Below are 13,253 nucleotides of genomic sequence, written 5' to 3' on the forward strand. Positions count from 1 at the left end.
AGTTGTACGATCTTAAAGTTATCAGACACCTTTACTTGTCAACAGTCCTTTCCTTGAATTTCCTTGAAGATGAAGTACTTTTGCAATCCTGTTACAAAGTACCTGAGTAAAGAAATAAGTGTCAATAAATGACAAAACGTTTTTTAAAAACGTGCATTGTTAGAGATCTGATGAGGGCTTGTTGTAATGGAACCGGTAAGGAAATTTGGTGGCTTCTGTGACACAACATTTTAAGCTAATAACTGGAATTATGACTGATAATGTTAGACTAGGACATAGCAGATGTTAGGGATTTCATGTAACTTCTGGAAAATGTATAACACACACCTGTACAAATATAATGTAAAGGAGGCCTAGCATTCCTTCATATTTGACAATACTTCCCATGTGATTTAACATATAAATTAGCCTCATTAGTTTATCTCTTATAAGGAAAGGGGAAAAGAATCTTTTGAGATGTTCTAGGGCCTCTCTGAAAAGTCCTAAAGTTACTTCTAGGTACAAAAGAATTCATTTAGAATTTGATATTGGAAAGTTTGCCAAGAATATCAAAAGATTTCCAAAGACTTGGCCAAATTGGATAATAGACCACTAAGAAACAATACTTAGTTACCCACTTAACCAAAGTGACAGAGATTTCCAAGGCAAAAGCAGGAAGTTAAGTCATGTAAAAAAACACCCAACTCTTTAAATAGAGAATATTCAATTTTCTTAAGTAGTCAGAAGATCTGCTAGAAACAACATGAGAAGGTATTTTGAAAAGACATAAAATCTTTGTTCTCTAGACAGATTACTGAAAAAGTAAAAAAAAAAACACAAAAAACTCTTACAATCTGATATTATAAACTGACCAATAGTCCAAGAAAAGTCTTTAACAGGGTGAATATCAAATTCTAATTTTGCACCAGCTTACTTTTGATATTCAAACTCATTTTTACTGACCTAAATTCACTTAAATCGAAGCCAGCTCGACCACGTGTATATTTCTTTTGTCGAGATTTCTTTTTCAGAAGCCTTCTGCAAGGTTTAGGTTTTGTCCTCTATCTTTCCTCTTCCCTATTTTGAAATGATCACCTTCTTTTTAGGACAAAATCACTTCCTTTTCCCTTCACCAAATGCATTTCTGTTCCGTACATTTTACTTTCCTTGCATACAGAGATGCTTCCCTTGTTATCTGTAGTAGCTTTAATCACATATATTAGAAGTTTTTAAACCTTAGAAATCTTTGATTTCTATGAAAATTTTAAAAAGTAAGTAATTGTGAACTAATTATCTTTTATATTGGTGTTCTGTTTATAAGTTTATATACAGTTTATAAATTGATAAGCACTTTTTATAATTTTCAGAAATATGTGCTTTCTCATAGTAAATTTCTCAGTTTAACAAAATATATATTTACTAATAGATCATATATCTTTAGTTTCTCTGAAAATGGAAACCAAAATTATGTATGTCCAGCAATGAATATTTCAGTATTTTATATTATTTGGAAATGATTCAGATATTCAATAAACTTAACTCAATGTATCATTTAACTTAACTTAGCAAATCTTTAAGGTTTCAGGGTACCAAAACACTTGGGAAAACTGTTTTGAAGGTTCATTTAAAAACTTTTCATCCTACTTACATCTATTTAATTTACTTATTTTTTAACAATTACTGTATTTTTTTGGACTATAAGAGATACTCCCCCCAAAATTTGGGAGAAAAATGGGGGTAAGTCTGAAATGTAGCTTATCTGGCTTGCTGTGTGTGTGTGTGGGGGGGAGTGGAGCAGGGTCACAGGTTATTAAATATTTTACCACATTTTTTGCTTCAAAATCTTTTTCCTATTTTCTTCCTCTAAAACCTAGGTGCCTCTTATAGTCCTAAAAATACAGTCTGTTTAGATGATCCACAAAAACTTCATGAGACATTAGACACACTTTACCGTCATTCTGAACTATTTTTCTTACTGACAATTTTGTAAGAGACAACGTGAACTTATTGGACCGTTAGAAAGCCTAGGTAGAATAAAATCCTAGGTGGAATATGACAGCATATATATATATATATATATATATATATATATATATATACTGCAAAGATAGGCCTTTACTGAAACCAACAAACTTAAACTAGATTTAATACCAAATATTTGCCCAGATCACATCAACCTAAAATTCATATGAATAAAATTCATATTATAAAATGAATAAAATTGAATAATAATATGAATAAAATTCATATTATATTTCTGAGACTGTAATTTCTATAAGCCCTTAATGTTTTAAGCCAATTAAAAGGAGCACTTTTACAAATCAATTTTTGGTAATGCCATCTGGTGGTAAAAAGGACCATACATCTACAATACATACATAGGGAGAAATACACATAAATATATAGATTGATGCAAACAGAGATTTTCTAGCTTCTGTTTTAAAATATTAGCCATGAATTAGGTATAATACTACCAAATTCACCAGTTATAAAAGAATCTGGATTTAAGTTGTTTTTGTGCATAGGGAATAAGATAAGTTTACCAGCTCAGGTAGCTAAAGCCTATGAGCCAAGAAAAAATAGACCAAAAACATCCCTAACAGTTCCATTAACTGTGGGAAAGATCCTCCTTCGAAGGTATATGTGGCATTGGAGCTGGTGTTGAAGAATTTGCAGAGGACCTATGAGGACAATTTCTTTGCCAGTGTCTCAGTTGAGCATCTCCATTGATTACAACTGAGACATCAGTCTCTGGGCTTGTATTTGACAATGGACTCCCAGGAGGGTATGATGTGAGAGGCCCAGGTGTTATTTTAGGTCTCTGGCCTTGGAGTTGTTGTAGTTGTAAGGCCAATAGGTTGGAAGAATTTTGTTAAAATCTTAGGAGATAATCCAGGTCACCCAACTGATAATACTACTCCAGTAGGTTGAGTGACCTCATTTGCTCAGAAATTTGCTTTGGATTCCATTGTTCTCACCAAATCTGTTGAAAAAAAAAAAACAACACAAAGTTCAGCTGAGTAAATTTAAAAGATCTTATTAGCTTTGTTCAATGATTCATCTAGCAGATAGAAAGTAGCTCTCGGGAGCTGGACGAAATGGAAGGCTTCTACAGGTGGAAGGAAGAAAAGAGTGGGTTGTTTCAGGCAACGCTGCTGTCCCTTAAGGGATGAAAAGGGTCTATCAGGTGGATGACCTCATTGGTGCTGACAGGAAAATTCCAGACTTAAGATCACATTCCTGGGAGAGGCTGAAACTGCAGTTAGGTTCGGTATTGTCTTGGTTTGTTGATATGGGGTTTAGCACAAGTGACTCCATTTTGGGCCCGTTGTCTCTTTTTTAGCAGAGCTTAGCCCTCATGGATGGGACTAGTAAACTTATAAAAGAGGCCCCAGAGAACTCCCTGCCCCCTTCTGCCACGTGAGGACATAGAGAAAAGACAGCCATCCATGACCCAGGAAGCTAGCTCTCACCAGGCACAAAATCTTCCTTGATCTTGGACTTCCCAGACTACAGGATGGTGAGAAATAAATTTTTATTGTTTATAAGCTGCCCAGTCTATAAGAGTAGCCCAAAAGGACTAAGACAAAGGGCTTTGTCATTTCCAACATTTAGACTTTCTCCTAACACCTCCACCCCACTCAGTGTTAAGTAACTTTTTTCTTTTCCAGTCCTTGTGGAAGTGCTTTCACTGTTAGTGATTTTATATGGCCACACCTGTTAATGCATTTGAACACAAGAGCTTGAATATTTACTTGTTATCATATACCTGGTACGTTTAACTGTCAAAACTGCACCATCCCCTTGTATTAAATATATACTCACAACTGTGTGATTATTTATAGAAAACAAATTACTGGGCGTCTCATAAATGTCAAGAGCCTTGGGATGTGTCTTCAGGTGCATGGACAGATACATTCCTTCAACAGATGCGTCTGCTCATTCACTTTTATTGGTCTTTCGCCAAGCTGAAGCAGAGAGAAACCACCATGCTTCTTATTAGGTGGGATGCCCCAATAGGCAGCAAAAACTGTGAGACCCAGTGAATGAGTGCATTTTCCCTTTTTATTGGAACTTCAATGTATTTCATGGACTCTAACTGTTGGGAGAGAATGGGGCATGATCTTGCTTGAAGGCTGAGGTGCAGAGTAGGTCTCTTTGAGTCATTTTATGGCTCTCTCATGTTTTAGAACCTCCTAAAACTCTTCAACCCACACACATACTGCTTATGAGAAATACGGGCATAGTGCATTCTTTCACAAAGCAACCTGGACCCACATTAATTCAGAGGTGCTAGTTCACTTTCTGTGGAATCAGAAACACCCAATATTATGACTTCGAGTGCCCTGATCTTTTTCTTTCTTTCTTTTTTGCTCCCTCTTCCACTTCTCCATATTACCCTTCTGGCTGACAGCGCCTTCAGTTTGTCCATGGGGAGCTTCATAGTTAGCACTCGAAAGCCAGGAGCTGGGTGTCTCCAACTTTGAGTTGTAACTCTCCAGTTCTCTAAATTTCTTTCTTTTAGATTCATTACAGTGGAACATTGCTAGGATGTTGTATTCTCACTTAATCATAGCCTAGTATCTATATAGCTACATCTATGTATCTTTCAGTTGCAAGTTTTATGTACTATAGATTGATTTGTAATCCTCACTGGAGGATATGTTTATTGATTTGAGAGAGAGAGACAGAGAGAGAGAGAGAAAGAGAGAGATCGAGCTTGCCTCCTGCATGTGGCCCCACCGGGGATCAAACCTTCAACCTTTGGTGTTCTGGAGGACACTCCAACCGAGCCACCTGGACAGGGCTAGATTGAGTTTTAAAACAGAATTTATTCAATAAATATTTATTGTGTGTCTTTTGTACCAGAATGAGAAAACAGTGGTGGACAAGACAGAAAGGTCTCTGGTCTCCTGGAGATTGGCACTCCAGAAACAGAACAGCTCCATAATTCATTTACTCTCTTAAGTCAGAGAAAAAAATAGTGTTAGAAACTGGAAGGGGATAAGCATTTGCCATGTTCTGTGGTCTACCCTAGCCAAGGAATTAAAAAAAAAAACCACAAAATATTTCAGATCAATTCCTTTCACTTGGGAAATACATGCTCATTATTTTCTTCAAACTAGAAATTACTTTATCCCTCTTTTCTTTGAAGTTCTGTTAAATCTGTTATTATTCAGGGTCTCCATCCAATTTTTCATCAAACTGTCCTATTTGTAGTTTCCGAATGTTAACACCGATGTGCTGAAACGAAGCCTATAAAATGCCCTAGGGGCTTAAACTGCGTATGAGGCAGGAATGGTATTTAGGCCCTTAATGAAATTATGAGCTTTGAACGTGTTGTATTTTAGGTTTATAGGAGTCTTCCTCCACTTTTCTTTTGACAGGGTGGGGGTCTGGGGTGGAAATACTCTTTCTTAGTACTCGTTTTTTACCTGTATTGTCTTCTCTTTTCAAATACAATTTTCTGAAATTGCACATTTATAAACACTTCACACTGCTTAAAGGCATCTGTAAACTTTGTGAATGTATTTTTCCAACTCTCAGGTTTTTTTCCCCCCTACTGGTCTAATTCTCGCAGGCAGAAATGCTAAATACGTCTCTCCTTGCTTCACCGATCTTTCTCCAGAAAAATGAAAGTGGCGAGAAAACGAAATAGAGAAGAAAAGAGTATGGAGAAAAGAGCATAGGGAGAAGCGAGGGAAAGGGGAGAGAAGGGGAAAGGAGAGCGAGAACACGAAAAAGCACTGGAGTACTGATTGCAGACAGACTCAGAGCAGTAAAACGCCGAGCCGCCCGCGCCCACTGGTTCCCGGGGCTGCCAATCCCGGCGTAATCCCGTAGGAATTTCTCTCGGGTTTAGCTAGGAGTCACATTGCCGCCTCCTCTCCCCCAGACGCCCGGAGGCGCCCGGAGCAGCCAACTTGGTTGGGAGAGAGGGAGGGAGCAGGAGGAGAGGAGAGGAGAGGAGGAGGACCCCGGGAGGGAGGCGGTGGCGCGGGGAGAGGAGGGGCGCAGCCGCTGAGCCACCAGCCGCCTTCCACCGCGCTTCTCTCCAGATACTCCGGGAGCTCCAGCCGCGCGGAGCGCACCCCCACTGCTCTGCCCCCAAACTTCAGCTGCAGCTACATTCCAAGCCATCTAATTTATTCCTCAAGAAAAGAAGCTGAGCCGAGACACCGGGAAGGAGTCCGCGGAGGAGTGAAATAACAGCAGAGCTAGAAGAGCTCCAGAGAGCAGATTCCCCCGAGCAACAACTCGGTGTCAGGAGTGCAGAAACCAACAAGTGAGAAGGAACCGCGTTCCGGGGCGCAGCCGAAGACCCGGGAGCAGGCGCAGGAGGAGGCAGCGAGCGCCCCGGAGCATCGAGCCGGAGCCTCCTGCTCCGGATCTCTCTGCGTGGCTGTGCCTGGTGCTGGTCAAGGGGCTTCCTTTCGCCCTCGTTGCAAGCGGCAGCTCCTAGCCGGTCCTCGGGGAATATGCAGCGCGCTTGGATTCTGCTCACCTTGGGCTTGGTGGCCTGCGTGTCTTCGGAGTCGGTGAGTGGGCCAGGAGGAGATCTCGCACGCTCACGCGCCTTTTAGGGGTATTGGAGGCGAGGGGAGTCCGTGGCACTAGCAGGAATCAGGTTGCGCCACTTGGGGGTTCTCACCTCCCACACCCCCAGGGAGCTGCAGGAACAAATGCACTCGCTCCTCCACCCCTTTTCGCCTTCCCTCTCCACAGAAAAGCACCGCTTGCTGGAGTTGTTCCGAGGTCCCTGGGGATGAGGGCACGAGAACGCAGTTTTGTCAAACCGCAGAGGCCCCTGAAGTCACTACCAATTTCTTCGTCCTTGTAGAGTCTTGCTGCGTCGCCTGGGAAGGACCAAAGGGGAAAGGGTGGCTGGAGACGGGAACCGAGAGAAGGTTTGCAAGGGAACGGGTTCTCTCCACGGGCTCCCTGAGACCCAGGGGTGACCAGGAAACTTTGAAGTACTGGCCTCTGTACAGCATCTCCCTCCGCCAGCTCTCCTGCTCCATTGAATGCAAGTTCTGGGGAGAGGTGACCCTGATTTAAGAAAGTCACGATTATTGCGAGAGGAAAGTTTGTAAAAGTTCTTTTGTTTTATGTTCTCCGTGGTTGGGGTGAGGGAGCAGACACTATGTGGAAATGCGACCCGTGGAGGCGCAGTCTGCGTTCCCACGGAGGGGTAGCGAAACGGNGCATCTCCCTCCGCCAGCTCTCCTGCTCCATTGAATGCAAGTTCTGGGGAGAGGTGACCCTGATTTAAGAAAGTCACGATTATTGCGAGAGGAAAGTTTGTAAAAGTTCTTTTGTTTTATGTTCTCCGTGGTTGGGGTGAGGGAGCAGACACTGTGGAAATGCGACCCGTGGAGGCGCAGTCTGCGTTCCCACGGAGGGGTAGCGAAACGGCCGGAAAGTGCTGGGGCACCGGTGGCTGGAATCCGGGTTCTGCGGCGTCCCCCTTCTTCATGTAGGACTAAGGGCGAACCGCGGGCCCTGAGGGGCAGGAGGACATTTTAACACTGATTGCACTGGAGTGTAGCGTGCAGGGCTAGGCGGGATGCGTGTGACACTGCTCCGCCTCGGGTGGCGTGGCAGCTCGGCGATCCAGGCTTCAGGCTCGCCACGCTCGCAGTTGCTGGCCCTGGCCGGGGTACACTCAAGGCCCGGAGGAGTTTCTTCTCCTAACCCCTGCAAGCAGCAGGCACTTGGTTTCCGGCAGGGGGAACTTGATTTCTCCTTTGGGTGGGTTTCGGTGGCTGGAGCTTGTTTTCCCTACGTCGCCCAAAGAGCGCCCTCTAATGGGAACTGTCTTCTGGGCTTCCCCCGGTCCTTGACGGCCCCTACCTAGGCGCCTTGAGCTTTGCGGGGCTAGGTGGAGGAAGCCTAAGCACCCGTGATTGCCTCTGCAGCCTCACTGCAGCTTGGGGTCTCATTCAGGGAGTACAGCTGTTTCCATTCCTTCTCGTTCCCCATATCTCCTCCTATTGCCACCTAATACTTTGTCCATTTCCAATGAACTTGAATGTGTCTTGCAAGACAAATGCCATTTCTGGAGATGGTGTTGTGTTTTTCCCCTCCCCTCTGGACTTCCCCCTTCTTTTTTGAGTTGAGGCAATCCAGGATTGGGAAACCTCTTTGGCGTTGAGCAGCAGATGGACATTTTTCGTCAGTGTGGGAGTCTCTGTGTGCATTGACAGATCCCCGTAGATTACTGGAGATGGAGAGTGTGTAGAATTGAACACTGCACAGAATAGTTGAGTATTTGGCTGCTCAGGCTGTAAAATAGAACTCTGAACCTTATCAGTATCATTTCTCTCCGGCAAAAGCTCTTTAATCCACTGGGACTGGTAGTTTCCCAGCCAGTTTTGAACTTTGGCTCGTTGTACACAAAAGGGGAGAGATTCTCTGTTTATTTCAGGAAAAGCAAAGCAAAACATAACAAAACAACCAAACCATTAGTGCTCATCTTGTTGCAAAACAGGGCAAAGGGAGAACTCCATCTAAAGGTTTTCAAGTGAAGCCTACCTAAAAAAGCTGTTCAGAGTTAAGGGAGTCCTTTTTTTTTTTTTCTGTGATTTGCTAAGAAAGGTTACTATTTGGGGATTCTAGAAAAAGAATGTCTGTATTTTCTTCCTCTCGGGCACAAACCGGACAGTGGTGCTCCTGGAGGGAGCTTTCTGGCTGCACTACACCTGTCCTCCCCAGTGGTGCCTTTTTCCTGAACTCATTTTTGGGGTTCGGATATTTTTCCTGTCCAGCCGGAATTGGATGCTTTCCAAGTGAGCTGCTTCACTGTGGTAGATACTGTTTTCAGTAATTGGAATATCATCCAGAAGAGTGATTAGATATTTTTAAAATGTCAACTTGGAGACTCTAGCAGGGAGTCTTTGTTAGGAGCTCAGTCATTCTCAACTGAAGCTGTTTCAAAGCCCACGGTAGCCAATAGTCTATTTACATTACTTTTAACTCTGTGTTTGTTTCATGTACAGCAGCATAAATGTACACAATATCGACAGATTTAATTTTTAAACACGTGGTCATTATAGCACATTATTTCCAGTGCTTCACATTTTGATTGGAAAACTGCTACCGTTTCCTGGGAGTTAGAAGTAGTGATATTCTAAGTCTTTCTTTACAAGGAAGAAAGGAAAAATGTCTGCAGTTAGTGAATTCTTTAGTTTAAAGTAAGCTTAAGGCTAAAAAAAAAAAGAATCTCAGGAACCAAGGGTCGACGCTGTCTGAAAAGGAACTGGCAACCCTTCCTTTATGGACACTGGGAACCGCAGTGACAGCCCCTTTGTGGTGATGCGTTCATACTTTCCACCGGCAGGTTAGGACTTTTTGCAGTGGAAGGCAGTGCAAGGGGAAAGGCTGACTGAGTGTGGCAGTAGTGATATGCTGCTGTTTCTCCATCCGGTTTTCCATGACTGTTTAGCTTTAGAAATCATGTATTGCCGACTGTTATAAATGCATAATTTGAACTGGAAATATGTTTTGAAAAAGGAAGTGTTTTGAACTAGTGGAATTTTATACATATGCTTAGATGTATGTAAATTAAAAGAAACTGTCAAGTCATTTGGACCCATGCATTACCTCTCAGTGTGATATGAAAGGCAGGCTTTGAAAAGTTTACATTAGAAGGAAAAATAAAATTGGAGCCATGTAAACTTTTGCAGTTCTTTAAAAATATATATGTTGGCTGTTTGAGTAATGAAACAAATTACTTTTGCTGGGGAATTTTATAGAAACAAGGGCTCTTTCTCTGTTCGTTGCGTGTTAGCAGTAGCTAGGTGTCATTTAAGAAGGAGAGACCAAACACGGTCAGACTTGCCCAAGAAGGGTGCCCTGGCAGGAGTTTGAGTGTGCCCTCCAACCCTTACTTCTGGAACCAGGTACATGAAGTTTTGATGGTGCTCACCTTGCGAAAGACTACGTAATGTGATACTCAAATGGTGCCTTGAAGAGTCATTAGTTTGGAAAAGATTTTAATGGATTGTTTAGTTTTTTTCCCCAGGTAGGACTCATTCTCAAGTCTCCAGAATCCCCCAGAAACCTGACTGGCCAGCTGTAGATGGCCTGGCGTCTCCTCAGGTTGGCAAAACTCCTAAGGCTGACCCAGCCCCATAGAGCTTGGCCGCCTTATAAATCTGTAGCCGTCAGATTTATAAGATGCTCCATAATATTGCTCCTTCTGGCTTATAGCCCCTTGATTACTCTCGGTCATGCTTCTGGGCTATAGACTACCTGTCGCACTGTTGTGGATGTTCCTGGGATACATCCTCGTCACTGTTTCTCATTTTAGATTCTACTGATTCAAGTACAAGCTCTAAATAGCTCTACATGAATGATCCGGTCATTGTTTTTATCTTTCTGTGAGTAGTCAGGTGGACTAAGGGTCAGAATCACTGAAAGTATGTAAAAATACCAATTTCAGAGCCTCCTCTCAGAACTACACAGTTAGAAATATGAAAGGGTGCAGCTCAGTGGATTGAGTGTGGGCCTGTGAACCAAAGGGCTGCCAGTTCGATTCCCAGTCAGGGCACTTGCCTGGATTGTGGGTCAGGTCCCCAGTAGGAGGCACACAAGAGCAACCACCCATTCATGTTTCTCTCTCTCTCTTTCTCCTTCCCTTCCCCTCTCTCTAAAAATAAATCAATAAAATCTAAAAAAAGAAAAGAAAAGAAACCGGAAAGCAGGTGGATTGGTCTATACTTTTATGAAGCATGTCAGATAATTCTGATGAATCAGCCACATGTGGGAACCATGGGTTACACATTTTACCCCTGATTCCATGCTATTTGGTTTTGTCCCAGGGCTCCTTGTGGTAAGTAGCTCTGTGACCCAGGAAACTAGGGTAGTGTGCACAGGGGTTGGACGTGGAAAGTACACGCATCTGAGTTCAGATGCTGGTACTTTGCCACTTCCTCAGTTTTGCCACTAAACTCTTGAGTCACTTAAAAAAATCACACATGCGTGTATAAGTGGGACCTAAGAATGCCTTTATAACATGGCTGTAGTGAGCGTAAGATGAGGCAGCATAGGAATGGAACTTAAGGCAGAGGTAAAAAGTGTTATTTAAAATTTTTTCTTTAGGATTTTTCAGCCGAGAAGATATTCTCATGGCCTCTTAGACCTCTGACATTCTAGAGGGGTTGGTGCCACCTGAGTGGAGGGCCCTTGCTCCCACCCTTTGACCCCTGTGGTGAGTAGCTGTTGATGCTGCTGCTGAAGTGTGCCCCTGACGAGCTGGTCGGTCCTGCCGGAGCTTGCTTCCCTCTGGCTGCTTTGGGCAGTGTGGTCTAGGGTCAGCTAAAGCCAGTATCGGGGTAGACCTGGGGTCATTGGACATTTTTGACTCTATAGATCTCAGTTGCATAAACATTGCAGCTTTGGTTTGAGGAATAAAGGAAGCATTGACGTCATCCTTCACACTCCCTCCTGTTTCCTTCGGCTGAACCAGGTTCCAGCAAGTAGGAAGGAGAGAGTTACCTGTGCATTGCATGCTGGAGTGCTTGCTGGTGGTCACCTAGAATGATGTGACAGGGGTGGCGAGGGAGTATTGGGACTGGAAAAGGAGTGTTTTTTTAAAGGGTGGACATGGATGAAATTTCTCCTTTTAGCAAGTTGAGCTTTGGATCTTACTTTTGAAAATCTTCCTGGGGTTTTGACAAGTCTGTTACTAGGGCAGCATTAGCTTTGGCAGGAAGGCTAGAGGGGTGACTGCCTGTGAATAGGAAAGAAGACTGTTGAAATTGAATTGTGAATGTCTTTTTCTGAGGGATCTCAAAAAATTGGTAGGATTGGAGGAAAGGGAGAAGCCTCGAAGTCTTTGGAGAGTTCCCACTTGAGCTTCCTATCAGCAGAGTGAGGCCCACTGGAATGCCGTGGGTGATGTGAGAGCCAGTTCATGTAGTCTTGGACTCCAAAGCTATAAAAAAGTAATGTCACTAAAGACAAGATATGTGTTCATATTTCTTCTGCTGTTGAATCTGTTTTGTGAAAAATGTCAGAAAGCAGTCATGTCACAAATGCAGGAAATATGCGCTCTAACGTGTTGATGTTTATTTTCTTATGGTGGTACAGGTATATTAAATTCAAATAGTACTAATATTTAAGGAGAATGCACAGTGCATAGAATCTTGTCTTATGACAAGAATGACATATGAAACAAAATATCCATTTATTACAAGAAAGTTATTTTTTCAAGTTCTTACCCCCAAATGAGTAAAAGTTAAGTATGTATTTGTATATGATTTATGATGAAATGTAAAGACTAAAAATAAATATGTAATATTTAGGGCAAAAAGTAAGGCTTTGCACACATTTAATGAACTATCTTAATCCATCTGAGACCTTAGCTTCCCCATCTGTAAAATGATGGAATGAACTGGAGGAACTTTCTGTCTTTAATATTTCTTTTTTCTGTGTGCTTCGGGGCGTGATTAGAGAAATGTTATGCTTAACCTAATCAATAAGTAATTATTAAGGTCCTGTCAAATACTTACTATTTTATTATCGAAGCAAGTAATTCATTCACATTACAGAAAAGTTAAGTCATTTCTAATAGCTGGTTAATTAGTTATCTTGCATTGAGTATTTGTTGGGTGTTAGGATTATACATGTTGCTCCGAATGGTGATGACCTAGTAGTGTCCTGCATTTTCCAGTATATTTTCTGATAGAAGCCCGTGTAGCACGAAGACAACCGGATGTGATAGAATTCACTTTCATTGTGGATAGAAGAGAGACTTGTAGTTTGGAGGGCTTTTTAAGGCAGAAGTGACGAGGGATCTCAGGCTTCTCATTTCCAGAGTGGAGCCTTTCACGGGGGCCTTCCTGTTGCTTCCTCTGTGGAGCCCTAGAGCCCAGGGCTGGTGCAGCGGAGACCAGAGCGAGACTGGAAGTGAGCAGGAAGTGTGCGAGGTGGTTGAGAGCCTGGGCACTGGAGTGAGACTTGCATTGGGTTTGAAGCTGCTGGCTCTGTTTACCTCGGGCACGCTTCTTAATCTCTCTGCACAGTTTTCTCCTCTGTAAAATGGGTTCTTAGGGTTATGTGAGACGAAATAGGTAGGAGCTTCTAACCCAGTGGCGTGTTCATGCTCTGTGTCACAGGTTTGTTGATGTTACTCTAACTCCTGGTTTTCTGCTTCCAAAGCCTGGGGGTTTGGCATTCTGACTGGGCCCAGCTGATAAGGTCCAGTGGAGGATGTGCCCAATTCATCCTGCCTTTTCTTACCGGGGCTCCCTTTCCTGGCTTGGGGTGGC

At 42.9% G+C, this 13,253-nt stretch overlaps 1 protein-coding gene across 1 annotated transcript in view; it reads left to right on the forward strand.

The window, feature by feature from the left end:
* Window positions 1–5,861: 5,861 nt before the first annotated feature.
* SDC2 (syndecan 2) overlaps window positions 5,862–13,253 on the forward strand; it is a 110,855-nt gene continuing 103,463 nt past the window's right edge. The window contains exon 1 of the mRNA XM_037048240.1: window positions 5,862–6,518. Coding sequence (XP_036904135.1) covers window positions 6,459–6,518 — 60 coding nt within the window. The 5' untranslated portion in view covers window positions 5,862–6,458. The remainder of the gene's footprint in view (window positions 6,519–13,253) is intronic.

The sequence above is a fragment of the Sturnira hondurensis genome, unplaced genomic scaffold, assembly GCF_014824575.4.
Source record: "Sturnira hondurensis isolate 20B ecotype Veracruz unplaced genomic scaffold, ASM1482457v3 Scaffold0006413, whole genome shotgun sequence".
NCBI classification, from domain to species: Eukaryota; Metazoa; Chordata; class Mammalia; order Chiroptera; family Phyllostomidae; genus Sturnira; species Sturnira hondurensis.